At 45.0% G+C, this 27,876-nt stretch overlaps 10 protein-coding genes and 1 non-coding gene across 11 annotated transcripts; 6 read left to right on the top strand and 5 right to left on the bottom strand.

The window, feature by feature from the left end:
- Positions 1–952: 952 nt before the first annotated feature.
- BGW36DRAFT_367197 (putative protease S8 tripeptidyl peptidase I) lies at positions 953–3,610 on the bottom strand. The gene is made up of 5 exons (XM_046214837.1): positions 3,152–3,610; positions 2,211–3,099; positions 1,468–2,157; positions 1,244–1,418; positions 953–1,183 (listed from the first exon to the last, which is right to left on the bottom strand). The coding sequence occupies exons 1-5, from the start codon at positions 3,391–3,393 to the stop codon at positions 1,065–1,067; spliced, it is 2,115 nt and encodes a 704-aa protein (XP_046077876.1). The 5' UTR covers positions 3,394–3,610; the 3' UTR covers positions 953–1,064.
- A 1,094-nt stretch (positions 3,611–4,704) lies between these two features.
- BGW36DRAFT_367193 (uncharacterized protein) lies at positions 4,705–6,168 on the top strand. Its single transcript, XM_046214836.1, has 3 exons — positions 4,705–4,854; positions 4,913–5,004; positions 5,110–6,168. Exons 1-3 carry the CDS (start codon positions 4,803–4,805, stop codon positions 5,899–5,901), a joined length of 936 nt encoding a protein of 311 aa, XP_046077875.1. The 5' UTR covers positions 4,705–4,802; the 3' UTR covers positions 5,902–6,168.
- Positions 6,169–6,313: 145 nt separating this feature from the next.
- On the top strand, positions 6,314–8,530 carry BGW36DRAFT_367190 (FMN binding oxidoreductase). Its single transcript, XM_046214835.1, has 4 exons — positions 6,314–6,945; positions 7,014–7,681; positions 7,734–8,087; positions 8,147–8,530. The coding sequence occupies exons 1-4, from the start codon at positions 6,771–6,773 to the stop codon at positions 8,189–8,191; spliced, it is 1,242 nt and encodes a 413-aa protein (XP_046077874.1). The 5' UTR covers positions 6,314–6,770; the 3' UTR covers positions 8,192–8,530.
- A 422-nt stretch (positions 8,531–8,952) lies between these two features.
- Positions 8,953–10,032, top strand: BGW36DRAFT_353662 (Alpha/Beta hydrolase protein; the record flags this gene model as incomplete). The annotated part of the gene is made up of 2 exons (XM_046213452.1): positions 8,953–9,123; positions 9,178–10,032. 2 exons carry the CDS (start codon positions 8,953–8,955, stop codon positions 10,030–10,032), a joined length of 1,026 nt encoding a protein of 341 aa, XP_046077873.1.
- A 150-nt stretch (positions 10,033–10,182) lies between these two features.
- BGW36DRAFT_367185 (uncharacterized protein) lies at positions 10,183–11,927 on the bottom strand. The gene has a single exon (XM_046214834.1). It carries the CDS (start codon positions 11,505–11,507, stop codon positions 10,377–10,379), a length of 1,131 nt encoding a protein of 376 aa, XP_046077872.1. The 5' UTR covers positions 11,508–11,927; the 3' UTR covers positions 10,183–10,376.
- Positions 11,928–14,516: 2,589 nt separating this feature from the next.
- Positions 14,517–15,503, top strand: BGW36DRAFT_284715 (putative short-chain dehydrogenase; the record flags this gene model as incomplete). Its single annotated transcript, XM_046210257.1, has 1 exon — positions 14,517–15,503. One exon carries the CDS (start codon positions 14,517–14,519, stop codon positions 15,501–15,503), a length of 987 nt encoding a protein of 328 aa, XP_046077871.1.
- A 315-nt stretch (positions 15,504–15,818) lies between these two features.
- BGW36DRAFT_392919 (uncharacterized protein) lies at positions 15,819–17,596 on the bottom strand (the record flags this gene model as incomplete). Its single annotated transcript, XM_046217754.1, has 5 exons — positions 15,819–16,146; positions 16,198–16,547; positions 16,635–16,713; positions 16,764–17,361; positions 17,419–17,596. The coding sequence occupies 5 exons, from the start codon at positions 17,594–17,596 to the stop codon at positions 15,819–15,821; spliced, it is 1,533 nt and encodes a 510-aa protein (XP_046077870.1).
- Positions 17,597–18,121: 525 nt separating this feature from the next.
- Positions 18,122–19,489, bottom strand: BGW36DRAFT_332403 (cellulase family protein; the record flags this gene model as incomplete). The annotated part of the gene is made up of 1 exon (XM_046212850.1): positions 18,122–19,489. Exon 1 carries the CDS (start codon positions 19,346–19,348, stop codon positions 18,122–18,124), a length of 1,227 nt encoding a protein of 408 aa, XP_046077869.1. The 5' UTR covers positions 19,349–19,489.
- A 320-nt stretch (positions 19,490–19,809) lies between these two features.
- On the bottom strand, positions 19,810–21,379 carry BGW36DRAFT_367181 (uncharacterized protein). The gene has a single exon (XM_046214833.1). The coding sequence runs from the start codon at positions 20,989–20,991 to the stop codon at positions 19,873–19,875; it is 1,119 nt and encodes a 372-aa protein (XP_046077868.1). The 5' UTR covers positions 20,992–21,379; the 3' UTR covers positions 19,810–19,872.
- A 762-nt stretch (positions 21,380–22,141) lies between these two features.
- On the top strand, positions 22,142–23,077 carry BGW36DRAFT_367179 (redoxin domain-containing protein). Its single transcript, XM_046214832.1, has one exon. It carries the CDS (start codon positions 22,291–22,293, stop codon positions 22,939–22,941), a length of 651 nt encoding a protein of 216 aa, XP_046077867.1. The 5' UTR covers positions 22,142–22,290; the 3' UTR covers positions 22,942–23,077.
- Positions 23,078–24,950: 1,873 nt separating this feature from the next.
- Positions 24,951–25,035, top strand: BGW36DRAFT_t7. The gene has a single exon. It is a non-coding gene; the product is annotated as a tRNA-Val (tRNA).
- Positions 25,036–27,876: the final 2,841 nt, after the last annotated feature.

Below are 27,876 nucleotides of genomic sequence, written 5' to 3'. Positions count from 1 at the left end.
TCATCCTAGCTACTTCCAGGCGCCAAGCCGGGAATCAGGCGCTGCGTCTGGGCCGATGTCCGCGACGGGGCGTGACATCATCTATCGTCGTCGTCATTATTATTATTAGTAGTAGTACTAGTAGTACTAATATTACTACTGCTACTACATGTAATCGATATTATATTATTACTTACTGAGTCGCTGCGCAGTAATGACAACGCAATTTCTGCAGCAGTCTGGGAGTGATGCTTCTTGTATCACACAGGCCGCTGGGCGCAGCGGCGTGCGTACGTAATGTCTGCGTCAGCCGCACCAAGACATAGCAATGTCTTAATAAGCTGCCATTGTACGTCCTTAGCTCCTTAGTCGATATTATTCACTCCATTCGACAGGTGTTAAGTCATAGAGTTCTTCTATGCGGCCGAGACGACGGCGAGACGGCGTGATCGAAATCCGGCCTCGGCCACGAACAATTCCGCGATTTGGCTCTCGATGATCGCCTTTCCCCTGTCAAATTTCGTCTGTTGACGCCGGATGCAGCCGGAGGGTCGGGCTGGGATGGCTGCACGATTTTTCAGGCTTATCAGGCCATCGTCCTATCATTACGGATGCGCACTGTCGATCATGATTGGTGGGGCTGAGCCTTCTATACATAGCAGCCCCCGTTGGCCAATCAGATACAAGGGATTCATACATCATCACGTGTGTAACGGTGTGTAACCACTGCATTGGTTGGCCTGTGTCTTACAGTATAATAAATAATATTAAATAAGCCGACAACAAAACAATTCGAAACAGAGCCCTGGTTGGATCGAGACAGGTTAGGGCTAGAGTAGGGCTAGAGTAGGGCTAGGGCTAGGGCTAGGGCTAGGGCAGCTGCGACTAAAGGAGAAGGGGCGAAGGAAGGAGCCGGCATAGCACCTTCCTGGCTGCAATACCAAATAGTAATGATAAATATATCAATAATATACTGGCCTAGTTTCTTCATTCTCCGTATATTTACGTTGGTCACGGCTAGATCTATACAACAGGATCATTAACAGCAAGCGACTGTCTTATGAGTCCACCCATAGGCCCAAGCTTCACGGCAACTTCATGAAAAAGTCCAGCATCTTGGGGAAGTTTGGTGTGCCCAAGCCGGTAACAGGGTCCCATCCAGGCACAGCCGAAAAACCAACTGTGTTGCAACCGGGGTTTGTTCCTGCAGAAGTTAGCATTGATTCCAGGTTAGGTGCGCAGAAAACAAGGGAACGCGACATACCATTCGTGATGTCATTCAGCATAGACGGATTGGAGTACAGAGCCGGGTTCAAGAATCCCAGGGGCCCTTTTCCGGCCCAAAGTCGCTCTTCGTTGATGCGGTTGATGACGGCAGCGAAGATGGGCGTGCTAGCCGATGTTCCTCCCGAGAGGCTGAAGTTACCTCCCAAGTATACCTATTCTTTGTCAGTCTTTGTCTAAAGGAGGAGCGCAAAGAGAATATACAGCGATGTTGTCGCCATTGGCTGCGACGTCGGGAACACCTCGGCCAATACGGTTATAAATGCCTCCAGTGTTGCCCGCCAAGGCATCGATATCCACCAATTGCTTGATATCACCAGTGTCGGGTGCAAGAGCACTGTAGTATGGATAAGGAGGGTTGTGCTTCTTAAAGAATGTAGCAACGGCGTCCTTTTGATAGTTCGGGATTGGGAAGACATTACTGAAGCCACCGCCAGAAGAGAAGTTGACACTATACGGGTGTCCGGCGGGGTCGAACACAGCACTTTCAGGTTCCCACACGGTCTTTCCAGGATACACCTTGGTGGCACCGACGTTGGTAATGTAGGGGCATGTGTTTGGCCATGTTGGGTTGAACACGTCCAGATTACGGCCGAGACAACCGGTTGGACCGTCGATATTACCAGGGTAGTTGGAAACGCCAGAGTCGCCACTGGCGAAGAGGAAAGAAACACCTTGGAGACCTAGTTTGGCATACTCGAGGCATTGGCGGCGCTGGTAAGAGAGAGGCAGGTCAGCTTCCTGGCCGCCGTAGGAGACTGAGATGACGTTGGTGGGTTTATAAACGCCGCACATCAACTGGCCGGTCCAGCCACCTGAGCCACGGTCTGGGTATTCTTGATCGAGGTAGGGATCGTTGCCGGTCTCATTGTAGGCGGAGAATGTGCAGTACGACTAATAGTGTTAGCAAGCATTTTCAAAATATCCACTTTAGGGCAAATGCTTACTCCGTCAAGGGCATCCAAAAATGTATTGAATCCGAAGGTATAAGTGTCATTGGGATTGGCCTGGACAAGAAAATCATCCACCTCATAGTCGACAATGGACTGGGGATAGACGATTGGATAGGCAAGCATCAAGTCGAGGTTAACTTCACCACCAACCTGGTATGGGTCGTCAGTGTCCTGCTGGCCACCGTCAATATTGGCCGCAATAGGATGTGTTCCCTTAGGGATGTATTTGGTGAAATTTGCGAAAAAGAGATCCAAATCCTTCTGGCGATAGAACTGCAGCTCAGACTCAAACACAGCCATGGCGTTATCTGGATGCGGTTTCCTCTCGTTTTTCGGGATTTTGTATAGCGCAGCGACACAGGCCGGTGTGATTGCGACGTCGCATGTGCTGAGATCAGAGCTATTACCACCAGCAGCAACGTTTTGCAACAATGCCTGCTCGACAGATTTGTCCACGTCTGTCCTAAGAGCATGCTCAATACGCGCAGATCCGTACTTTTCAGCATTGACGCGAATGATGTTGTCGCGCTTAACTTGGTGGCTTTCGGGAGGAGCAAGCAGCTTAATTCCTGGGTTGATATAATCGACATGCTCTGAAATATGATGCGGTACATGGTATTGGTCGCACGCAGGCACGACGCCGCCGGTAACTGAGTCTTCGAACTCGTGGAACTCTGTCTGCAGCAGATTCTCGGCCTCGTCGCGTGTCGCATAGAAGGCTAGCCATCCCTTATTGTCGGAGTGGGTGACACGGTCGGAAGAGATCCCGTTATCGATCAGCCAATTTTTGACTGCTGAAATGGATTCGTGGGAGGGAGAGAATGCTTCAATGACTTCCTCGGGTGTCCAGTGTTGACCATAGTTTGGGGAATCTGGGTGTGATCTTACAGCTGTTAGATTCGTTACATAAAAAGGAAAACGAAAGAATAACATACACATCGAGCAAATGATCATAAGCCTTCTCCAAATTCGACTGCATCAACCCAATACGCATTGGAAGTAGCTTATTCTGAGGAACACGATCCCGCTTGGTCCATCGGGGATGCAGCGTCTCGCGCTTTTCGTGTACAACATGTCCACTGCGTTTACTTGCTGATGGCGCTGCCTCGGTGGTGAGGATGTTAAGGGCAAACAAAAACCCTAGGCAGAACAACAGAATTGTCGCTCTCGACGCCATTTTTTACCAATTGAATTCCAGTCTACAACTTGACTGAATTTCTCACGTTTCCACAGCGAGCTAAGTAATCGAAAAGGAAAGGAGAATCTCACGAGCACGAAGCGCACACCATGCAACGCAACATACTTATACTAGGCTGAGCAGCTAGGTAATGCGCTTCGCTAATCAAACAAGCTCCACTACTAACAATCTAACTTTACCTCATATGGAAACTCAGAAGAATGAAAATAGAAAAGCTCCAACAGCGACGTAGCCTCGTGAGGGGTACCCGGTAACGTCAATATACGGCGTCCTCCGAATTGGATTCGTAGTTCATGTCGATCTATTATCCAATGGCTCTCATTGGACGACATCCAAACTCTCCCGTGTGGATAAAGCATATCTTGTTCTTGATAAAAAAAATCCGAACAGTGCCATTATTGGTCTCGTCGGGCAATATAAGGGTTGCCATTACAAAATCCCGACCTAGACAAAGGAAGTATCAAAGGGAGAAGAGAAACAAAGGGTGCCGATCGCTATTGATGCTATCATTATCTTATTGACGACCCGGTTAAGCAATTTGGCAGATTTTAGGGTTACATCGAATGTCAGGCCCCATCTGCATCCGCTATCGTTCTCCCGGATTCAGATGAACTTTTGGAGTAACGTTCCTGGCGATCGGTCGCATTTGACCGCGACAGGGAGGATTTTCAGTCTTCATATTGTTTTCAACTTGACCATCGTAGGTTAACGATACGAAAATATACAATTGCGATCAATCGATGGTAAAAGGAAAAAGTCGCGCGGCAGCTCAGTGAACGGTTAAGGCGGCTGGAAACGAATGCGCTTACGGCATTAGGCAGGAGAGCTTGCGTTATTGTCAAGTAACAAAACGTTATTATCGTAGTAGCAGGATGTAGGTTTTAGTCCGAACGGGGAGGAAATTTGTAGAACTTGGAATAGAGGTATTTACATTCAATGATCATACAAATCCATTATCTTGTTGATTAATGCTATTGTACGCACGAATTCGCTCGTCTTAAGTCCTGGAAAACCTACCATTATATTAAATCTAGGATTTAATAATGCAGCTTAAAGATAATATAAATGATAAAAGGCATGTTTTTAGCCTCAGAGATGCACCCGTGCTTACTGTCTGATATCCAAAACCGCAGGTTCGATGCAGAATAAGGATGAACATATTCCCAGAGTGCCGTGAAAAATTAATTGTTTATTATTAAATTTCTGGCAATACTGTTAAAAATAGGCTTGGAGGCCAGAGCCAAGGCTCAATAGGCGGATCAGGGCCTTGGCGCTGCCAACAGTCAACCCCTTTACGTTCAGACTCGCCTGGAAGAGCCTCTAGTGGGAGTGACACTACATCAATACAACCCTCAAGTACGTATCGCGTATTTGATAATAGACGAAGTATGACGATGACTGGAGGTGGCCCGCACAGTCCGTTCCCGTCCTCTCTACTTAGTAAGTCAACGAGCAACCTGCGCATGCCGCCTCAATCGAGATTGACTATGGTGAATAGAGGAGTGCGAAAAAGCCCGCGACATCCTCGATTCTTTCCTCAATCCGGGTATTGCTAATAGCACAAATACGAAAATTCTTCGAAATGCTCAGGTAAAAACCTTCTTTTTTATCTATTGACTTAGATGTGTTCACTCATGTAATTCTCTCTACGCAATGGCCTTTTTGCTCCTCTTACCCGTTTTAATAGCCACTTAGGGTCTCGCTATCTTTTCGACGTTCAAAGTAGGGTTCATGGGCTCTGTAAGAATCGGCTCAGGAATCCTTGTCGCACGACTTGATGACGGTAGCTGGTCTGCTCCATCAGCCGTTGGCACTGGAGGGCTAGGCTTTGGCGGCCAAGTTGGTGTCGAATTTGCAAATTTCATCTTCGTCTTGCCTGATAAATCTTCGATGAGAGCATTCGCTCAATCGGGAACCTTGACATTGACAACCAATATATCCCTGGCTATAGGTCCAGTGGGCAGATGCGGCGAAGCCGGCATTGGTATAAGCTCGAAGGGATTCGGGACAATGTTCTCCATGTCCAAGACAAATGGGTTTTTCGGGGGACTCAGTCTCGAAGGAGGCACGCTGGTTGAAAGCAGAGCTGCCAACCGGAAGTTCTATCAAAGTGATGTCACTGCTGCTCAGCTACTGAATGGAGGAATTGCTCCACCGGCTGATGCTGAGCCCTTGATGCGGTTTTTGGCATCAGAAGCTTTTTACCCTCTTAGGGACCGCGTCTCTGATCTCGAGCAACCACCTCAATCCCCGGTTGATGGGACGGTAAAGATTTCTACTGGAGCTGAGAACCAGCCTCCCTCTGAGGTATCGGCCCAAGAGGCCTCGCGACAAGTACCGACTGAGGAGCACACTGAGCCTCCTTCTATGCCATCAGAGTTACCAGCAGGCCAGCCCGTTGAGCCAGCAGCAGAGAGCCAAGCAACGCAACCATCAACATCAGAGGGAGAAACACCCGCACAGGAATCACTTGCAAAGGAAAAATAGAAGTGTTGCACGATCTATTAGATTAGCGAGCTGCTCCACCCATCAGACCTCAAAGAATTGATCCCGACGGTGATGTTTCCGAGCGATAATTTGATATCCATAGACACCATTTCGAGTTTCCCGTTCAGTGTAAGTCACGTATAGAACCGAAGATAATACATAATGTTCTACAATGCAGAAGCTTCCAGTTTTAGATTTGACACATATTCCTCTTGCTCCCAGACTATTTAGATATAAGCTATAACATTGCTTAAGATATAGACTTTCACCGAAGTACACAGAAAAAAGGAGATGTTGACGTTGCCATTTTGCAGCCTACAAGTAATTCGACTCCCGATCTCCGAGTCCCGAGTCCCGAGCTGTGATTGGGGACCAAAAAATTCGCATTGCTAACATTTTTCACATCAGCAAGGTCATGAGTGGCGTGTAGTGGATGTTGTAAATTCCCAGAGGTATGATGAAGATACCATTGATTTTGCGGTTAAACCTTGCAATTTAAATGGATAACTGGCATATTTGTATACTAATTTCGCGGACAAATCCCGCTCGATGTAACTTGGGTATATGGTACATGTTAAACATGGCAAGCAAGGCCCACGCAGAGGTCAATGCATTCCGGAAAAAGAGGTTAAAGTTAAAACGGATAGTCTAACCATCCGAACAAATCATTTCTTGATTTCAAAGAACAGACCGTGTACGTCGATCTCCGCGCCGGGGTAACTGATTTGTCCGGGAGAGTAGGTGCCGAGGTTTTTCTCTCAAGGGTCTGATATTAAATATTGGCTACAAAAGTCCTTCCCAGTCCTTTCGTGTATTTTAGCCGTATCGATTTCAGGAATTTTATTTGATACCTGAAACTTTTAGACGACATGGACTCTGCAATTGCCCAACCGCTGACCCTGAAATGCGGTCTGGAGTTGAAAAATCGTCTTGTCAAAGCCGCAATGGCTGAGATGTTGGGAGACAAGAATGGCTTACCGACTGAAACTCTCAACAAGGTATATGCCGAATGGGGACGCGGCGGTTGGGGCATGATACTAACAGGTAGGACAATTTTTCTATTCCGACAGGTGCATTTCAGTTGTCGGCTGAAAATTAACTTGTGTAATCAGGAAATGTTCAAGTTGATGTGGCATTTCTTGGAACTTCAAAAGACAACACCGTCAATCCAAACCACAAGGAAGAGCTGATTAGGACATGGAAATCGTGGGCTGCTGCATGCAAGCAAGAAGGGACGCCTGCAATTATGCAAATCAACCATCCGGGACGACAATCCCCTCTCGGCGCTGGAACAAAAGGCATATTCACCAAAAATCTAGCACCAAGCCCGGTAGCAATCAACCTAGGCCCAGGTGTTGTCGCCAAAGTCGCTAGTTCCTTGGTCTTCGGCTGCCCACGAGAAATGACGCAGGCTGACATTGACAATGTCATTCAACAATTTGTGTACACCAGTCGTTTGGCCGCCGAGACTGGGTTTCAAGGAGTCGAAATACACGCGGCCCACGGATATCTTCTCGCTCAATTTCTGTCATCCAAGACAAATCTTCGTACAGACGCATATGGGAAATCGCCTGCCGGTCGGGCAAAGATCGTCGTTGAGATTATCAAGGCTATTCGGGGAGCCGTTCCCGACAAGGGTTTCTGTGTCGGAATTAAGCTTAATTCTGTCGATCACCAATCCGCCAACGAGCTGAGAGATTGCATTGAGCAGCTGAAGCAGATTGTCGAAGCTGGCGTGGACTTCGTGGAAGTCAGTGGCGGAAGTTATGAAGATCCTACGGTTAGTTTCCATTCTATGAGAAAGAGCTGAGGTAACTGACTATCGATGACAGATGTTACAAGCTACTCCTGCAGAGCCTGTCCCCGAAAAGTCAGCTCGTACGGTAGCCCGCGAGGCATTCTTCCTTGAATTCGCACAAGCCATTCGAGGGGAATTCCCTGATGTTCCACTGCTGGTGACTGGGGGTTTCCGCACGCGTGGTGGGATAGCCAAAGCCATAGAGGATGGTGGCTGTGACATGGCCGGCCTTGGAAGACCGGCGGTACTCAATCCAACTCTGCCGAAGGATATACTTTTCAACCCAAATGTGTCGGAGGAAAATTCACGATTGGTGACGAAAACAATTCCACCGTCTTGGATAGCGAGATTCACTGGGATCAAGTCACTTGGGTCGGGGGCTGAAACTGTGAGTTTAATCGAGATTATTTCTGTATGAGATTATGATCTGACAAAAAGTTGCTCCAGATGTGGTATAGCAAACAGATGGAAAAAAGAGTGCGCAGTCTTTAAACGCCTAGGCGACATCTGCGACGTGATATTTACGAGATGATTACTGCCCCTGCCCGTTTCAATATTCCTTTCTCTGAGCGAATAGTATATAATGTTAGGTGACGTTATTTAATAGACATGGATAATCTATGGAGTTACATGTACTTTAGGAGACGAATTTCTGGAAATAATATATGTCAAATGGACTAGCATAAAATATAAAGCGCGATAATAAAATAGGCTGCGCTAAGGAACAGCATTGATTAGAGCAGGGAAAATACATACCAATTTGACGCCGTAAGAAGCGTCGCTGCCGACTATCCTTATCGGCTGCAGGGCAAACCACTTCCTTTTGTAAACTAGTAGGAGCGCAACAAACATCTCTATAATTCTACGAGTCATTAATGGGTCATCGCACGCGAATTACAAACCGTAAAGCCGAGATGCAAACATCCAACGCTCGTTTGTCATCCAACAAATTTCTGATTCGTCGATAATATTAGATGGCATTTTAAGCGCAAAACAAACAAGACATACACCCAACAACCCCCACTTCCGCCTGTTTGTTCTCTCTACCATCATGACTACCAGGTGTGAGTGCTGTCAGGGACCGCCAGGATGCAAAATATATATCCGTGTCTAATTAATCCGTAGACCCTCTCTTCGAGCTATGACGGAGTATAAAAGGAGCCTGTACTCCCGGCCAGGATAATGATGTATGTATTCTACACTCATCGTTTAGCTTTAGCATTGTATCGCGCTCTCCAAGCAAACCATCCATAATGACAACACTAGCAGGCTCTGAAATCGACGAGAAGTACTCCGGCTTCTCCATCATCCAGGCTGACTACAAAAAGATTGGCGAACATGGCATCCGGGCAGACGTCTTGATCCCGAATTCTGTCCCGGGAGGCAAACGCCCGGTTATCCTTCGATTTCATGGTGGTGGACTTGTGAGTATTACTTTATCCCATTGAATGAAACAATATCTCTAATTAATCATTCAGGTACTTGGTGATTCACTCTTCCCACTCTGGTTCCCTGAGTGGGCACTCGACTTGGCACAGCAGAAATCGGCTATCATAGTCTCAGCCAATTACCGATTTTTGCCAGAGGCGACAGGCGTGGATATCCTCACTGACATCGACGATTTCTGGACATGGGTGCACTCATCTGAGCTAGCCCATCTTCTCTCTTCTCATCCGAGTAGCAATGGTAGTCCAATTGAACTCGACCTAGACCGTTGCTTGGCTGCTGGCGATTCTGCTGGGGGATTGCTAAGCGTATATCTGGGGTTGTCGCATGCAGAAGATGGAATACGTGCGATCACAGGATCTTCTCCCATGCTGAATATCGACCCCCCAACTGTCTACCCTTCTGTCCAGTCAACATTGCTGCCGACACCACCCGAATCATTTATAGACGAATTTGTAGGGCGGATACAACCAGGGACAGTTGTAACATCCGAGAACCCGTCGTTTGCGAACCCATCTGAGCGGCTGTTGTTTTTCGGGGCTGCCTTTGGACACCACCGACTTCCTGAGTTCTACACACGTGATTATGAGAGTTCAACGACTCATCACGATCGCATCTTCCAGCTTCAGCGGCTCGATCAGCCTGATATTAAGTTACCCAAGGGCGGTATCGTGATTGTGCACGGAGAGCAGGACGATATTGTCGCGGTCGAGTCTAGCCATAGGTTCATCAACAAAGTAAGGGAGCGGTTCCATGGACAACCTGGAGAGGACAAGGTGGTTTTACATGTACGACCGGGTGGACATTGTTTTGATAATCATGTCCACCTAGCAGAGCCATGGTTGCAGGATACTCTGAAAGATGCTGTAGCGGCGTGGCTTGAATAGAATATAATTTACCTTACTGAGCTATAACCGCTCACCTGTCTTTGAATTCGCATTTGTACTTACGAGCCATGCAATAGCATGAGTAGTTGCAGAACTGCTCTTCCTGACAAATGGGGCAAGGTCCCACGATAATTTTTAATTTGAGAGTGCAACAACAAAACGCAGTGTCCATTGTATTATTCGTAGCTGTATATATGCAACGATTTCTTCTTCAAAGTGCTCAGCTACAAAGCTCATGGAGAGTACCACTCTATATTCTACCCTACGCTCTATAATAAAAGTTTGTAATAATTCTGAAGACACTTCGTGTAGTTGACGTTAAGACACATAAGGTTATGTAGCTCTTAAAAAATAGGCATATGCGCTGGGTTCGCGTAATCCACATTTTGCGGCACTGACTCGATTCTCTCAGTACAGGTGCCAAAGATGCGATCCCACAGCCGAGTCTGCTTGCCATAGTTGTGACTTTTCCTCCACCCCTTCCGATGGTGCAGGTCATGATCCTCAATCACGATTTCTGAATCAAAATATTCCAAGAACCAGTTTAGTGTTGTAGGCGGGGTCAAGTGTATCCGCAAGCCACTGTGTCCATAGACTTCAGTGTACGCGATATACTGGTGGCAAATCCACCATTCATAAAAGCCTAATGGCAGACCGATGACTCGTAGAGTCAGGTAGGTCATGAAGGGAACTCCGACCATATCGAAGAACTCCTGCTCGTGGTCTGCATAAGCGGCGAGGAGCGGGTTGGGGTGCTTTGTCAAATGGTGAGTACGGTGGAATCTCCACAGACCATCAACATCATGCATAGCGCGGTGGTACCAATAGAACCAGAAGTCAAGTACGACTCCATACAGACCGATCTCGAGCGCTAACCAGCCCCACCACGACGGTTCACTCATGACCTCGAGAGGGCTCACAGCTGGGTCGTAGGACAGCCAGATAGCAAGGGCAAGACGGGAACCGGTGGTCTTGTAGAGAGATTGGGCGACTTTGTCGACACCCACATCGGGCACGCCATCTCGTTCGTGCACGTCGCCATCTAGAAAGCCATATTTATGTGCAAGACGGCGCAAGATGTTAACCTCACGGATGACGATCACATTGAAAGACATAAAATAGAGGGCGAAAGCTGCTAGACGGCCTACACCTTCCTGGAGAGGAGGGTAATAAAGCAGAGCTTGGTGGACAGCTAGTGGAATGAAGGCGTGGAACAAAACCCAGATATGTTGCGGTAATTGTGGGAGATGCGGGAGCTTGTCCTGCTTGGAGAACACGGGAACCTCCTTGTTCAGATCGTAGTGATACGCGTTGAGAAAGTCGATGATGAAGTGATGCCTAGACCAGGTGCTTTTGTCGGCAGTGCGCCAGGTGGACTTCATGGAGTCCTTGGGGTTGGGTCCTGCCATTGTCTTTTTCCTTTTTGTTCTTCCTTTGTTCGAGAGTTGTTGACTGATTGATAGATTGAATACCATGAGATTAGTAGATATATACTACCCCACGAGTCCTCACGGTTGGGCCGCTGCAAGAAGAAAGTGATCGACGACCGAGGCAGATCAAACATCAGATCGCAATAACTCTAGATTTCCACGTGAAGTTTCCAAAAATCTGTGTCGGTTCAATGCGAAAATCGAAAAATGTATGAAAAGGCTGCAATAAGAGCTGGGAAAGGCTGCTAGAAGTCGTCCTGACTCCTGGCTAGCCATAAAAAGCAGTGCCGACAAATTCTAAACCGAATCAAGCCACAAAATGATGTAAATTTGAAAGCGGGGGCAAATCACAGCGCTCATCTGGGTCTGGGTCCCAACACAGCTAGACGCAAAGATGGTAAATTCAAGTCTGCCTTTTGGTTCCTGAGTGGAGCGGCCCTCCAGATCATTTCTTGGGGAAGCAGGGATCGCCACGTTCGTATGGGGAGAAATAGCACAGGCACACATGGTCTCCAGTTTTTTTTTGAGCCGAGGTTTTACCAGATTAGGCGACAACTGAGGAGTTCAACCCCAACAGGTCGTAGATTACGCACCCTCTAACGCGATATGACATATGTCACACTGCACGATCGACTCGCTAGTGTTTCCGATCATGTTGACAAAAAGAAAAGTCGTCAAATCACTATGCGTGCTATCTTGGATCAGCAACTGAAGCGTGTCGGCAGTCGGCAGTCGGGAGGCCGCTCCAGCCCCAGTGCGACTGTATGCTTTAAGCGTGGCCTAATTATTCGTACTTAGAAACGATCGCAGACAGGTTTGAAGGAGGAATATTGACCTATTGCTTTGCTAGCCGCAGGACTGTAATTCGAAATTGGCTCCGGATGCATCTTGTCCTGAGAGTCCACGAGTTGGTCTTTCTCACCTTACGGGAGTGGGCTCTAGGCATCTCTCATTGTCAACTCCCGAACCTGTTTATTGAGATTCAAGGCACGTAGCGGAAGACCTAGAGGCTTAGTGGTTATCATTTATTGAAAATACAAAGATGTCAACCAATCCCGATAGACATTAATCGGATAGACTGGTGTTAGGGATTATGCACGACGGTCTAATTGCTTTTGCATATGCTGCATCAGTCTAAACCGTTCAAAGAGGCCTGCATTACTTCTCATATCCACTATAACCCGTCAACTAATCAGGGAGCCTACCGAGGCTCCCACTGCCGAAACTGTTAGTGTGCCAGCATGTATGCGGGCGCCTATCAGATGCTGCTCTTTGAGATGTAACAGTAAGTCATCAAGAAGACATGGCGGAAATATTTCCGATGACAGTTGACATATCCCATATACTCGGTACATCACGAACCGCCCATATCGCCGTGTCAAATATGTATATGGTATTATTTATGAAATGGGGTAGGAACGTGTTATTCATATGAAGTGCTGGATATGGAATTCTCCGATGCATGATCATGGTTAAATCTCCGTGCTGACTTTTAATTCGACCGCATGTGTAACAGGCCGACAAATGAGCTGAATTTTTACCAACCACTCAGTGGCCGATCAATTTTTTTTGGACTGGTTTATGGAAATCAAATTACATGACTAAATTATTATTTTCCTTACCGACCAGCCTTGGTGTGGCTACTAACACTATAGCGCCAAGAAAGCTATCGCTTGCAATTGAATAGAATTGATCTATTATTTCATCTTATAATAGATCCGATGCCTTCTCTCCAGGTATTTCAAATAGAAGCTAACTAAGATCATGGCACCACTGAACTTCTATTCGAGTTTGTCGCGATGAAGGTCTTTTCACCTCATACCAGCTTATATCTATTGATGCAGTATGCATGCCTTTTTTTCGAGTAAAGAATACCTAGGAATATTTAATATTCTGCGCCAGATTTGAAATGGAAAGAATTCCAGGCCTTGCTTTAATATGACGTTCTTTTAGTGACATTGGTCAAATTATGTGTTGTTGGCCTTGTTGATCTTATTATAAACCAATAAGCTATGAATATATTTATTTTATCGGGCCTGAGGAAAACGTCTGGATGCAACGAAAGTATCCCCATCCGTGAGGGTCTCGGAATAGAAGTAACGTTCGCATACAAACCAATCTCGAGAACAGCTCAGTACCAAAACTGAAAGTAATGCGGTTGGTGAGATGAATTTCCTATAGGCTGAGGCATCTCTTCTATTAGAAATTTCACGATACAAGTCTTGTAGCCTTACGTCATCCGTGTCAACGGTTTCATAGGGCAAGGCTTAGTTTCCTTGTTCCAGAAGATGGCATCAGATAGTAATTTCTCCAGGCGGGTCGTTGATTCTAAATCTTTAACATAGAAGGATCTGCGCTATAAACATGAGCGACCATATAACTTCTTTGACGACACAGCACTGATTTCTATTTGTTTCAGATTCTTTTGACTATAAAACTCAAGCCGCAAGTATTTGAAGTTTCGCTTCTTTACTTATTCTAGCCTGTCAGTGTCTGTGAAATTAGGAGACGTGTCCTAATTAAGAAAGGGAATTTAAATGAATGGATGCTTTGATGTCGAGTTTACAAGGTATGGAGTTTGGTGACCGTTGGCAACTCTCTTACTTTCAGGGCTTCTTGGGGTCATGGGCAGCGCCGTAAAGTCGAAGCCGGCCCCCATGGATCCGTAAAGTTTAAAGTGTTTCCATGGTGGTGGTTAAGCTGGGCTTCTGAGTGTTCTGATTGGCCGTAAATGAATTACCTTTCCTCTTTAGGAATGTACACTAACCACCCGAATGGTCTAGTGGTGTAACAGGTCTAGCTCTTTTCGGAATGAGGGCACCATCCAAGGTGACGATTTCCATGTATAAGTATCGCATGTCCTTTAACCTGGGATTTTATTTAATCTTCTTCCTTTTATATTATTTTAACTTACCGACACCCTACTAAATGGAGAAATCTTATATACAGTGAGATATTCGACATTTCGCCTTCAATTCCAGATCTTTTATGCAAATACCACAGCTTTTATGAGTTTGATTTGTTTTGATTCCCAACTTCACGAGAATATCAATTATGGGTATCACCTGGTCGCTTTTCTTTCCTCCACCACCGAATATTACGGAGCGTAACCTACAAAGCCAAAACGGTAAAGTCTTCATCGTCACTGGGGGTTACTCTGGGATTGGCTTCGAACTCTGCAAAATTCTATATCAAGCTGGTGGAAAGGTATATCTCGCTGGACGCTCCGAAGAAAAAGCCCAAGCGGCAATAGCTGAAATAAAGTCACTACCTCTCAAAAACACATTATCAACAGAAGCCGGCGATATTCTATTCCTGTCTATATCGTTAGACGATTTGAAGACGATCAAACCTGCGGTTGATACCTTTACCGCATCTGAATCCAGGCTAGATGTCTTATTCAATAATGCAGGCGTCTCTAACCCTCCGCAGGGATCCGTATCATCCCAGGGTCATGAACTCCAGCTTGCAACAAACTGTCTGGGGCCACATTTATTTACCCAGCTTCTCTTGCCAACATTACAGAAAACGGCCAGATCATCACCGTCTGCTAGTGTGCGTGTCATTTGGACAGGTTCTATTGTCGTTGATCTCTCCGCTCCCAAGGGTGGACCTTCAATCGCAGATTTCGAACAACCATCCACCGATCAACAAAGGAATTATACCAATTCAAAGTTAGGGAACTGGTATCTGGCTAAGGGACTCGCGGAGCAGGCCGGTGGTGATGGCATTCTGAGTCTGGCACAGAACCCTGGTAACCTCAAGACTGCTCTTGTTCGACACATGCCAGCTATTGTACCCATAATCGTTCGACCGCTACTATATTCTGCCAACTATGGTGCCTATACCGCGCTTTGGACGGCTTTCTCAAAGGAATTGACCATTGACGACGGTGGAAAGTACGTCCTTCCTTGGGGCCGGTTGCACCCTAGCCCACGAGCGGACTTATTAGAAGCAATGAAAAGTGGCGAGGATGGTACTGCGGGCAATGGAGCCAAATTTGTGGAGTTCTGCGATAGACATATTGGAGATTTTAGGTAATTTTGTTTTCTCCCTGGCTGACATCACTGGGTGTTACATATGTATGATTCAATAATGTTTTACTTCTGGAGCGAAAAGAAAGATTGAACTGAGAAGAGCAGCTGATATGAGGTGAATTAAAAATAAAATAAAATAAAATAGGAAACAAGCATGATAGGTTAGACGTTTGGAGAACTCAATCACAAATGCCTGGTAATTAGGCCCAGGATTGAAAACATATTCTTGTGACTAATTGTATATGTGCTTAAAGTTCATTTATGTAAGAGAAAGGAGAGTTTCGGAATTCAAATAACCGCATGCTAAGCACCGAAGAATTCAACTTTCCCAATCACCTTCGAGATCGGGCTCCGCTCCATCTTCCAGAGACTTTAGAAGGGACTCGAAATTCCACGGCTTGTGAACACATCCATGTGGGACATTGGTATTCTGGAAAGGCACACGGTCATCTTTTAATGCAGCCAATGCGTCGTGATACTTTTCCTCGGCATAGTTCTCAGGATCATGCTTCCAAGTCCAAGGAGCCATTAGCATACGAATATACTTTGGCTTGGACTTGGTTTCTCCAGAACCGCTACTCTTTTGGCCATATTGGGTTGCTTGGTTGCAGATGCCAAGTTTCTGAAGACATGCTACACGCTCGTATCTTATGAAGAGTTAGATTCGAAACCCCTCTTCATCGGATAAGGGTGCCCACCTTAGTTTATTGTGCACTTTTGTTGCTTCGGTGATATTTTCCTTATTCCCCGCAATTCGCAAACATTTGGCAAGTGAAATTGCGTCCTCTAAGCCCTGACTCGCTCCATTACCCGCTGTTGGTAGAAATGTGTGTGCTGCGTCGCCTATTTGGACAACTCGACCACTAGACGATGTCCATATAGGTTGTGGGTCACGCCAAACTAGCTCGAAATCGAGAAGTTTATCTTTCGGAGTTAAGGCAATAACACGATTCGCATAATCTGGCCAGCCCTCTATAGTAGAGGTGACTTTGAAGACATCTTCCGGGACGACAGTTTTGGACCACGACTCGGATGATCCTTTCGACACCTGAACCCGGTGATATTAGTTTAAAACAACAAGTAACAATAATAGAAAGTAATAGAAATTAGAAATTAAGAAGGGTTGAGCAATTACTTTGTGGGTTATCGCCCATGTGATCTCATCTTTGTTTCGTGCAAAATGGGCAGTGATCGCATCTCCTTGCAGAGAATCACTATAACTATGTCAGTACATTTAACTTAACAGGAACCCGATTCGTCATACCCAATCCACAGCTGTGCTATGGACTCTCCGTCCGGCGTAGTGTCGATTTTTTCTAAGATTTCGGGATCTGATTCTATAATTCCAACAGGGTATGCGGCCCGATACACAGACAACCCAGTCGACCGAGCAGGCACCTCCTTACCCAAGGTAATTTTAGTCGAGTGACTTCCAATGCCATCCGCAGCTACAACCAAGTCAGCCTTCAGGGTGGTCCCATCTTCCAGCTCAACACCGGCTTTTTCGTCCTCTGGGGTTTCGAAGTATCTAACTACCCGCTTCCCATATTGGACTTTCAAGCCGATTTGCTCAAGCTGTGTTTCCAACATCAAATGGAATTTTGGGCGACTGTGGCGATATAATGATGAAGACACTTCGCCTTCCTTATTGTTTTTGTTAATGTTTGCATTATCGGCATCCTCCTTGCTGTTATCGACTTTGGGGGAGGGATAGATCATATCTGTTGGCCCATTGAGTCGTTCGCCCTTGAGATTATGCCATGCCAGCGAGGGATGCCCTGTGATCTCTTGGTTTTTCTTTCTTAGATAAGGCCATTTATTGAATGCACGTATAATCGTGTGGGAGATTGAGAAACCGTCTCCTGCTCAATGTTATTAGACGGATTAGATAGAGATTCTGATGCGTCAAGGATGAATACCAGCAGTGAGTCGAGATGTAGATCTTTCGATTATCTGAACATCCAACCCTTGCCTCCACATTTCAAGTGCAGCCATGAGTCCTGCAACACCGCCACCGACGATGAGCACAGAGATTCCTAGAGCTGATTCCCGCTTGGGGACGGCAGTAGTAGCATTTTTGTCAGCGTGTGGGGACATAGTTTCTTGATATAGAAGAACAATAGGAGCCAGATAGTATTGGGGTTTGATTAGTTTCTGCAGATGTTTTTTCAATGTGAAAAACAAAATCTGATTCTCAGTTTTACTCAAATTTATATACAATTGGAAGACCACTGGCGCTAATCCCAACACAGTATGCGAGATGCGAGACCACAAACGGGCTAGTGCAGAAGCTTGTTTGATTCCTGCTTCTGATTGGTTGATTGATGTTTGTAGAAGCGCAACAGTGCACTACATTCGTTTTCTGTTATCGGAAACGAGGTTTTTATTATATAATATCTAGATGAATGTCGGTGAGCTTCGATTAGCGGTGACGTAGGAGGTGCTATGCAATCATACGCAGAGTCCATTAAATAATGGTTTGTGGTGAATAGAAACGGCAGTTTAAGAAAACGATTTCATGATTACAAATAAGATATATACAGCGTAATTGCAGATCTGATGTAATACAAGCCCCAAAACCTCCATTAGTTGTGCAAGTTAAAACTCAACCACAAAAAAAGATCAAGGGCCCTGCGTGACATTCCACATCTGTCCTAACATCCCCGAGAAGTTTCCATTCCTCCAGTCAGACCAATCGTGATTTAGTAGTCCATAGCTTTCATCATAATCGACAATACCATCACGAACGTAGTAACTGCCCTGTACAGCCCAGACAGCCCACTCAGCGTCATTCGACTCCATGTATTTGACCAAACACTGTAAATATGCATTGTCCTTATCGGACAATCCAGAATTCGGGCCGCCAGTCAAACCTACGCCGAACTCCGAAAGTATCAACGGTGCTGTATATGATTGATTTTGAGTGAGTACGAATCCGTCTAAGGCGCCGTACTCCGTGTTAGCCACAGTGCAATCCCCGTTCCCAGGGAATGTGACAGTGAAAGAGTAGGAGTGGAATTCCCAAACATGCTTTCGTGCCCATTGTGAGAAATCAAGAGAACGGTTTCGGATGAATGACATATCGGTGGCAGACTGCGACCCTCCGATGATGATCAGCACGTGCGGATTTGCCTTATGTACAGCCAGAGCACCCTGGGTGACATAATTGTACCAGTCATCATGCGTAAGATCTTGTAAGAGGGGTGTGGGGCGTAGCTCGTTTCTGATTGACATTGCGACCACGCCTGGATGTTCCAAGGCAAATGTTGCCATAGCCTCTAATCCGGCGAGCCAGTTACTGGTGTTAAAAAACCGGCTGTTCCACCCATTATATCCAGATGCAGTATCCCACCAGCCGTTACCATCAGTGAGGTTGCAGCACCAGCTAGCTTTGGAAACATGATTGTCTAGGATAGTCATGACGCCTTTGCTCGCAAGATTATCGATGATAGAGGAGTAGACGTCTACAGTTGACGCGTTCGATAAAAACGGATTTTTAACGACTGCGGCATTGTATGCATCGGTCATGTTTGATTCAATACCCCATTCCGTACCGGCAGCGGCGAAGGAGTCCGAGACGGCCTGTGTCGGATCAAGAGCCATGTCAATCGAGTATGTCAAACGCACACAGTTGAATCCATTATCAGCGATCCAGCCGGCAATAGTGTCAATTGATTGCTTGTTTAATCCCTCTGGGACATGAGCCTCCATATGTCCGGCCCAGTTGACGCATCGTAGCTTAACGCGCTGGTTGTTTGAATCGAGAATCCATCGCGAAGATGTGTGTAGCTCGCCGATGGCGGTAGGTAGAACTGCTAATGCAGTCAAGGCAATTTGGTTGAAATGCATTTTTTCCCCTTTCTCCAATCACCGATACATTCCACGATAAACACATAAATTTCGAGGAAGGAGAGATATAGAGACAAAACCTCGGAAACATAAAGGAATGTACGTTAGTACACGTGCAGCTGTCATTCGGGCTAAGAGGGCGATCGTTTCCGCCAAGAGATACCATGTAGCAACGCAGGTGTCCATCGTGAGGACTGCCGGTAGGAAGAGACTAAGAGTAAGAATTTAGCGTTTTCTCCGCTTTTATTATGGTCAACACGATTCTCAGAAATAGGGATGGCGTGAAAATTAACTAAGGTACGAGTTGCTTGATCCTCGTCCGCATTAACTCAACCCTGATTCGCTTCAAGGTTATTCTTGAATTTAATATGTGACATACACACACATCACAGAAACCAAAAATTTTTCTTATTAGCTATTAAAAATAACGTGTCGCCCTGCTGGAGCTTTTCATATGTTGTAGAGGAGCTATGCACATGAAACCTTTTTTTTTGTGCCTTCGCTATATCTGATAGCATGAAAGCTTAGTCGGTTGATTCATAATGGTTGGTAGAGTAGAATATTTGGTGCCAGTCATATTCCCAATCGGCATCATCAAAAGCCGTCCAATCAATTCCGAGCTCTTCTTCCATATGTTGAATTGACCATGATTCTAATTCGTTCCCAGACCCAGTCGTAGGAGTCAGAAGATTGACGCCAAATTCAATACAACTCCCTACGCTCTCCGCATTGTCGTCTGTAGATGGAGTTTGTAGATATGCAATATGTTGCTGTCGCGGTACACAAGAAATTTTAACTCTTCCAAACCATGGAATCACTGCGACATACTCCTCTGGACCAGCGTATTGATGATGATGAGCCGCATATAGATATTCTAGGAGTGTTGCCGCTTGTTTCGCAACGCTGCATTCAATTGCCCGTGACAATTGGCGAAAAGTCAGAGTCAGGTGTGTGATGATAGCCCAGTCATCGGCATCCCTGGAACTATTGCGAGATCCTGGGGGTGCTAGAAGATGTAGAGCAAGGACGAGCGCCGCGCTAAAAACGATGAAGTCCATAAGATCGCATATAACCAAAGCCGATTTGCTACTGTTGCGCAGAACCTTGTATGCAGATACCATTTCCCGGCAAGCTTGAACAGCATGTTCACGATGAGTTTGGGAGGCTTCGGGATTTTGTAAAGCTGTGAGCACATCTGGGAGGTAGAGATTTTTTTTCAATTGCATGAGATACATTAGGCATACTTGTCGCGCGTATATGAACTCAAATGAGAGACCCTCTGTTGATAAACTGAACCATTCCTCGGGGAATAAAGTGGCGCATTCCTGAATTTGAGTCTCGATTTCCGGGATTGAATGCTGCCCTATGCCTTGGTTTCTATCACCAATGTGGCACACAACGTTGTTTATACGGTGCATTATTTGAGCGGGAATCGATTCATCTATACAATGCCTAGATTGGGAATAAGGGACGGAGTACGGCACGCCTAAGATCGAGGAAAGCTGTCGATCCATTTGCCAGACTTGTGACCAGAGAGGTTGCTTTATTCGATTGTTGCTTTGATTAGGCCGATGTAATCCAAGTAGCAAGGCATGGTTTATTGCTTTTCGGGTGGCAAGCCATGCTCGCTTAGGCTTGCCCATATTGATAGAAACTTTTCCGAGTAGAAGAAGACATTCTAAGCTTGTTAGGCTTGCTGGTGATCTTTCAACAAAGGCCAAAAGAATGTCCGCTCCAGCTAAATAAGCATTGAAAAGGTCTTGGGGAGATGCTGGAAGAAAGCTCTTGCGCTCTTGGATAGCATTTTCTGGAAGCTGTTGGATGCACAATGCAAGCCACAGAATGCTTTTGACAATATGAAGTGGCTGTCTCAATTCAAAGGATGAGAGGATAAAATCCTTTACCGCTGCTGCCTTTCCAAAAGGGTATTCTATCTTTCCTTCATTACATCCTGGAGGCTGTGCCGGCCATATGAACCAATATTTCGTCGTGGACTCCAGAATGAGCAGTAAGTCATCAATCTGGGGCACAAGGGCTCTCAATGCGGTCATACACTCCTCGATCGGCTGACGAAAAATACTAATTACAAGTCCATTATTTGTGCTATCATGAGACTGCACACACAATGTATGACTCAGAAGTTTCAGTAGAGGGGCTTCTCTGAAACTTTCACCGCTGCTAGGCGGCGTATCATCAACCGTAGAAGCTACCGTACTCATAGTAGTTTTAGAAGTGAGAGCATGACTATGTGACAGTATTTCTACTGCTCTACTTGGAGTAATCGTTGGAGGTTTCTCAATGCCTCTACCTTCGTTCAGTAACTGTTGAACCATACTCTCGAGACTTTGCAGTCTACTTTGCATTTCGTCCATGGTTTCAATACTCTTTTCCGAATTGACAGAAGCAGTAGACGGTCTAGGCTGCTGCGATATGCATGGGGTATCATGGGATAAACATTCCCTGCAAATTGTACTTTCTGGAGAGAATATGCAACGCACTTTGCGCCTGCGGCATTCCGCACAGCTGCGCGTGCCGAGACGCATTCGCTTCGCCCGGTGGTTACTACTTGCCGAGGCCATTGAAATTAGCCGAAAAGAAGTTTTCTGTAGGTAGAATTAGGTAGAATGGTGTATAACGTACATCATTTGAAGGTTGTAAGAGGGAAAGGAGAGTCTGGAGGCGGATTACGGACGACTCGGCACAGAGACCGACTTAGTGCGAACTGGTACGAATTCGGCCGAAATCGGGCACGCTCATTTGTTGTCACCCTATATCTGATTATCAAGCTTGACAGGTTCAGGTATGCGGAAAAATATATAAGTAACTCGTTTCCAGTGTTCAAGTTAGATATAGCTTTCATACCACAAGAGACACCAGAAACGAACTCGTCTTTCATCAGCTCCAGTCATATCTTGAGTAACTTTTTTAACCTGTCATCAAAGATGACCCAACAAGCCCAACTTTCCGCTATTCTCGACAAATTCCACCAAACTACACCTAAGCCAGTCCAATCGGTGATTAACAAAACTCGGAACGACTTCATTGCTTCCTTCGACCCCAAGAAGGCGATACATGTCGGTGACCATCTCCCTGAGTTCCGTCTTACCGATGCCGTTGGCACTCAACGTGAGAGCGGCGAACTCCTGACTCATGGACCGCTTTTGATCACATTTTACCGTGGTGAATGGTGTCCATTCTGTAACATTGCTCTTGTTGGATTTCAGAAAATCATGGACGATATCAAAGCGAATGGGGTCACCTTTGTGGCCATCAGCCCACAGCTGCCTAACGAGTCGTTGAGTACCGCGGAAAAGCACGATCTGCAATTCCCCGTACTTTCTGACGTAGGAAACGAATATGCAAGGCAGCTAGGCATTCTGTTTCACCAACCAGATTCTCTTAGACCGATCTTTGAGAAGTTCGGCCACAGTTTGCCAGAGCGCAACGGCGACGATTCGATGATTGTCCCAGTACCAGCGACTATTCTGGTTGACAAAGATGGAATTGTAAAGAATTTATTCCTTGATCCAGACTACACAAAGAGGGTTGAGCCTGCGACAGTTCTGGAGTGGATTTCTGCATTGAAACATTGAGAGCACTAGAAACATGTCAGACTATGTTGGATGATGTTCTATATTTTGATTCCGCTAGCAAGGAGTTTATTCTATATAAGAATATTTACTAAGAACCTAGTTTAAAAAAGTTATAGCTGATAACTTTAGCTCGGCCATTATGATCAATTTTCTAGTGACTCTTAATAAAATATATATATCTTATGTATCTTAACCCTTAGGAAATAGAGCTATTCTTATACTATGTTCATATCATGGGTTTCTCTGTATGCCATTGTTTCTTTACATTATGTTTTCTTGTATTAATTAATAGTATTCTACCAGATGGCAAGTGGGCCATGGATGAGTCTGCCTGGTCAACTGTTACTGTTCTACCAGCATTCACCACCTGTTGATTTAAAAGATCCAATTACTAGATTAAAGTAGTTGATATTATCCTATCCTATCTAGAACTAGTGTTATAGATTATACCTATTTATCTATATAAATTTAGAATATTTTTTTATCAAAAAATTAAGCATATTTCTCCCCCCCTTTTGTTGTGAATTTCTTATTGAGATACGTTTTTCACGCAAGAAGGTCCACAAAATGAACAGGGAAAGCCACCTAGCATGAAGCTAGACACTTCATTTACTGAGCCAGAGAGTACATCTGTGAACATTTATTTTTCTTCTTCAAGAGTAGAGTCAATGTGGTGGAACAATTACCAATTCTGTCTGTCCCCATTACTAGCATAAGCATAGAGAATGAAGAGAGCTCTAGAGGCCGGCAATCTAGTTGTTGGTGGGAGTCGAAGACCGGATCAAGCAATGAAGGAGTCACTGAGCGAAAAGTACAAAGATCAAAGCGAGAATCGCACTATAGGGGAGTCCCACGAGAGCTACGTGGAGCTATGCAAATAGGCTACGGTGGCAGTGAGACTCTGCCAGTAACAAAGAAAGAGCAATATAGCGAACAGCAGCCGCAGAATTTCCCTCCCCAGGTGGCTATGGGCTGAATGAGTATCCGCCTGGGAAGGTTGGATTACATGAGTCAGAAAGGACTCTATTTCAATTTCAATTAGATACCTCGCACTCGCACCCGCAAAGGAGTCAAGTCCAAGTTCAGGAGCAGCAGCACCGTTAGATACAATGGATATTTCCCAATTGATTACTGTTCCGCCGTCATATCTAAGACACCATCCTACAATTAATAACAGCAACCTAGATTTTGTTATCTACCAAACCCTAGTTTGTTCAATCAGTAATCTATTAGAAGTTAGAATGAATTGTAAACATTATGAGCATCAGATAGTATCATAACTATAGCAAGTGTATAAGTCTAAGTTCTAAGAGAGCTAAAGCATTTTTGAAACTAATATTCAGCAATAAATTTAATAAGACAGCATTAAATATACTAAGATTGCAGAAGCTAAAGCTGTAGGTAAACGGCATTGAGCGAACGGGTGAAAGAGCGTCTCCCTGCTGAGAGTGCATGGAATGCCACGGAGCAGTTAGAATAGATGAAGTTTACGCTCTTTATTCCTATATTCTTATTGCTATTATTATTGCGATTTTGATGGGAAGGAAGGAGAGCAAGATACCCCTCACTGTCGTTATCTCATAGTGACACAGTACTACCACACGTAGTGTAATACGAGTCGTCTCAACGTTCACCTTTGTCGTCTGTGGAAAAAGAATTAATAAAAATAAAATAAAATAGTCAAGATAAAACAAAAACACAATAAACAACGGAAAAATAAAGAACAGCAATTTGTATCTGGACTTCACATCGTCGTGTTCGAATAAATCCTGGTGGTGCGCCAGTTTACTGCCGCGGTCGCTGCCAGCCAGACCATTCTCCCGTTGCCGAGACGGATGCAGGTATGAACGCGGTACGTATGAAGTGTACCTCATCATTTCAACTGTTCCAATCGCGATGAATAATGAATATTTTGTGACTGTCTTCGCCTCCCAGCTATTTGTTTGTTTTTAATTATTAGGGAGTTGTCCTACACATACCTAAATAAGAGTCAAACAGAGTGTCCAATTGGTGAATTGGAGTAGCGGTTATCTCAGTTCGTTTACACCGTAAAAGTGTCCGAATTGGTCGCAGGTTCGATTCCTGCATTCACCATTCTTTTTTTCACTATGCGATAAACTATTCGCTTTTGAAATGTAGGAGAAAGGTTGGATGATGAGCTGACTAAAAAAACACTGTAACTAACGCGTGTTGGGTTTCAACCAAATAAGACGGGATATCCGACGATACCTAATAAAGCTTGCCGATGAAGGAGACAAAAAGGGCAGGCGGTGTCCAAAGGGGAAGACGAGCCTACAACATGAGTAGTGGTTTCTCTCAAAAAAGAGACTTCCTTTTTGACACTTAACGTTGTTTGTTTCCCTTGAGAGCTGAAATCAGAAGTTGTTGTGAAGATCGAGAGATCCTTACGAGATGCATATTTGCGGTGAATATCCTTGATCTAACCAAGTATTCTTATCACTTTTTTTGAAAATCTATGGCTAGATGACCATGAAAAATATCTCAACCATAAGGAGGAACTAGACAAATTGAGGTGGCTGGAGCCGCTTATCCATCAATTGGCCTGCAGATCAAAAGACAGAAATCTTATTTTCTACCCTCAAGAGACTTGTGCTAATATATTCCACGCATTTAGATTCGGGCTTCGATATGGACAGAGAATTCAAGGAATTCACCAAAAATGAGCTTGAAGCTTGGGGAGCATTGGGTGTGGAGAAACCGCCACTGTATCTACTCCATCCTAGTGGTGATATCAACTCCCCTTCTTGCATGCCATCTGCACAACCCTACTTTCTACGTCAAAAATCCAGAATCCCAAGAGACGGATAATATCTCGAATCTTTGTATCGCACAGTTAATACGGCGGGCTTTCATCCAAAAAAAATCTTTGTTTTTGATTATATCTGTCGACATGATCGTACTGAAGGTATCTTGCTGTTCTACACTGACGAAATTCTTCAAGTCCATCAAAAGTTTATGCTCTTAATATGAAAGGCAATAGGCGCCAATGTTGAAGTATGCTTTAGACAAAAGATCCGTGAAAGGATGAAGAAAAAATTGAAACTTATTTCCCCCAGGTTATGGGGAGAATTCAAAGAGGTTGAATTCTTTTTCTAGAACTGGAGAACCAAATTGTTCTGAGATTCATTCTCTTCGTTCGCCACTTACAGTTCTTTTTTTACCACGGAGTAAGGTCAGAAGCAGGTCTACAATTCAAGGCAACATATGACGCAAAGCAGGATCTTCACCTGGCTGTTGCTAGGAAGTTGGGAGGCATTAAAGCAACTCCAAACTTTATGAGCGCGTCCATAATCCACACCGGTACGGACAGTTCGGTAATGCCAGTAGGCAAGTTGTGCGACAACTAGAAAAAGAAGCGAATGAAAAACTGAAAAAGGCGTTCCCCGCAAGAGATAAGGAGATTGAGTTATCTGTTTAGTGCACTTGTCGAAAATATTCAAGTCAAAAGTAAGGGAACCGGAACTGCTACGGATGCTGATCATTTGACACTATACCAATTATTCCTAGGGATAGAGGGGAGTCAAGAGGTAAATAAAAAATTTAATCATTATATCATATGCTGTTCTGTTCTGTTCTGTTCTAATGGTGGCATAGTATTCACGGCGTATGACACCTATGGCACAAAGCTTCCTAGTAGCGACTACGCAAAGTCTCGCCGGAACTGTCCTTCTGTGCCATATTCTAAACGCCTATCATCTCCTGTCGCCCCTTGAGAACGAGGTTAGAGACCAGAGTCTAGTACAGATTGCTTTCAAAGTGGTCACATGGTACATCTAAAAGGGGAAAAAGTAGACACGGTGGAGCGTGAAAGACTTTGTATTTCAGACTGTTGAGCCATACAATCTCATTCAACGAAATGTTCGAGATGTGACAGACGAGTATTAGATGATGCAGTTGTTCTTTGACCCTTAAATAAGCTTTCAACTATTCCGACGTTGGGCCAAGTTCGGCATTTTTGAGAAAGTTTACTGTTAAGTAATACATGATGGGAGGGAAGTAGTTTGGAAAAAGCCTTTTGAGCAATTGGCTACAAAATTTCAGATAGGTTTTGTGAGATAAAAAAGAAGAAGAAAAGAAAGATGTCATTCACACAAAGTTTCACTGCTCCACCAAATGGGGGGCAACTTGCACATTATTTATCCGGTGTATTTTTTCACTACACAAGCCATGATAAATCCACCAGACAAGCAATGTTTTAGGAGACAAGGCCGGCCTAGCGGGTAGGGTACAATGGGGATGGATTGGCATTTAGTATGATTTAAACGAGCTCTAAATCCCCCGTATCATTCGAAAATGACCAAGATCTGCAGCTGCATGATCAACTGCTGGCCCTGAAAGACTGGGCCTGACGTCAAGGTATGCCAAATGGTTGATGTTGCTCCTGGTTACCAAAGCCCGTGGTAGCGGACACAGAGCCTGGACTATGGTATTGTGATTGAGGATTGTCTGGAGCTGCTTTTGGACTCTGGAGAAGTGAAGCTCATGAGACGAGGAGGTGTGAACACTGCGGCTACCTACGATGAAGTCCCACGCATCACGACCTAAATCATCAGTGTTAGCAAGTTAACGATAAATTTAGCGTACATCAATGCGTATCAGGTAGTGTATTACACTTTCAAAATCTCAAGGGGGATGGCTTGGAGGCTCAAAATCAGTTGTTAACAAAATTACATAGCGACACATTGAGATTGCGAGGAGATGATTGGTCATATATCTTGAGTTTCCCATCGTCCACGTACAGCAGTTTGCATTTTGAGGCCGGATTCTTATTCTTTCAGTGCCTTAGGGAGATAAATAGCTTAAAGCTTAACGTCATTGGTATTGAAATCATGGATGTGTAATTTTCAATAATGGGCCATAGGAACCCAGAAAATAGCATTAACAGACAATTTGGGATCCGAGCTTTCCGAAAAA

This window comes from Talaromyces proteolyticus, assembly GCF_021365285.1.
Source record: "Talaromyces proteolyticus strain PMI_201 chromosome Unknown BGW36scaffold_1, whole genome shotgun sequence".
Taxonomy (NCBI): Eukaryota; Fungi; Ascomycota; class Eurotiomycetes; order Eurotiales; family Trichocomaceae; genus Talaromyces; species Talaromyces proteolyticus.
The sequence above is the reverse complement of the archived record's forward strand: the minus strand, read 5'-3'. Positions and strand labels throughout refer to the sequence as shown.

Coding starts and splice junctions, on each gene's coding strand:
- BGW36DRAFT_367179 (XM_046214832.1), top strand. CDS start 22,291: ATGACCCAACAAGCCCAACTTTCCGCTATTCTCGACAAATTCCACCAA.
- BGW36DRAFT_367190 (XM_046214835.1), top strand. CDS start 6,771: ATGGACTCTGCAATTGCCCAACCGCTGACCCTGAAATGCGGTCTGGAG. Junction 7,682..7,733: donor GAAGTTATGAAGATCCTACG/GTTAGTTTCCAT, acceptor TATCGATGACAG/ATGTTACAAGCTACTCCTGC. Junction 8,088..8,146: donor TTGGGTCGGGGGCTGAAACT/GTGAGTTTAATC, acceptor AAGTTGCTCCAG/ATGTGGTATAGCAAACAGAT.
- BGW36DRAFT_367197 (XM_046214837.1), bottom strand. CDS start 3,393: ATGGCGTCGAGAGCGACAATTCTGTTGTTCTGCCTAGGGTTTTTGTTT. Junction 3,100..3,151: donor TATGATCATTTGCTCGATGT/GTATGTTATTCT, acceptor AACAGCTGTAAG/ATCACACCCAGATTCCCCAA. Junction 1,419..1,467: donor CCAATGGCGACAACATCGCT/GTATATTCTCTT, acceptor GACAAAGAATAG/GTATACTTGGGAGGTAACTT.
- BGW36DRAFT_367181 (XM_046214833.1), bottom strand. CDS start 20,991: ATGGGCAAGCCTAAGCGAGCATGGCTTGCCACCCGAAAAGCAATAAAC.
- BGW36DRAFT_367185 (XM_046214834.1), bottom strand. CDS start 11,507: ATGGTATTCAATCTATCAATCAGTCAACAACTCTCGAACAAAGGAAGA.
- BGW36DRAFT_367193 (XM_046214836.1), top strand. CDS start 4,803: ATGACGATGACTGGAGGTGGCCCGCACAGTCCGTTCCCGTCCTCTCTA. Junction 4,855..4,912: donor GTTCCCGTCCTCTCTACTTA/GTAAGTCAACGA, acceptor TATGGTGAATAG/AGGAGTGCGAAAAAGCCCGC. Junction 5,005..5,109: donor AAATTCTTCGAAATGCTCAG/GTAAAAACCTTC, acceptor ATAGCCACTTAG/GGTCTCGCTATCTTTTCGAC.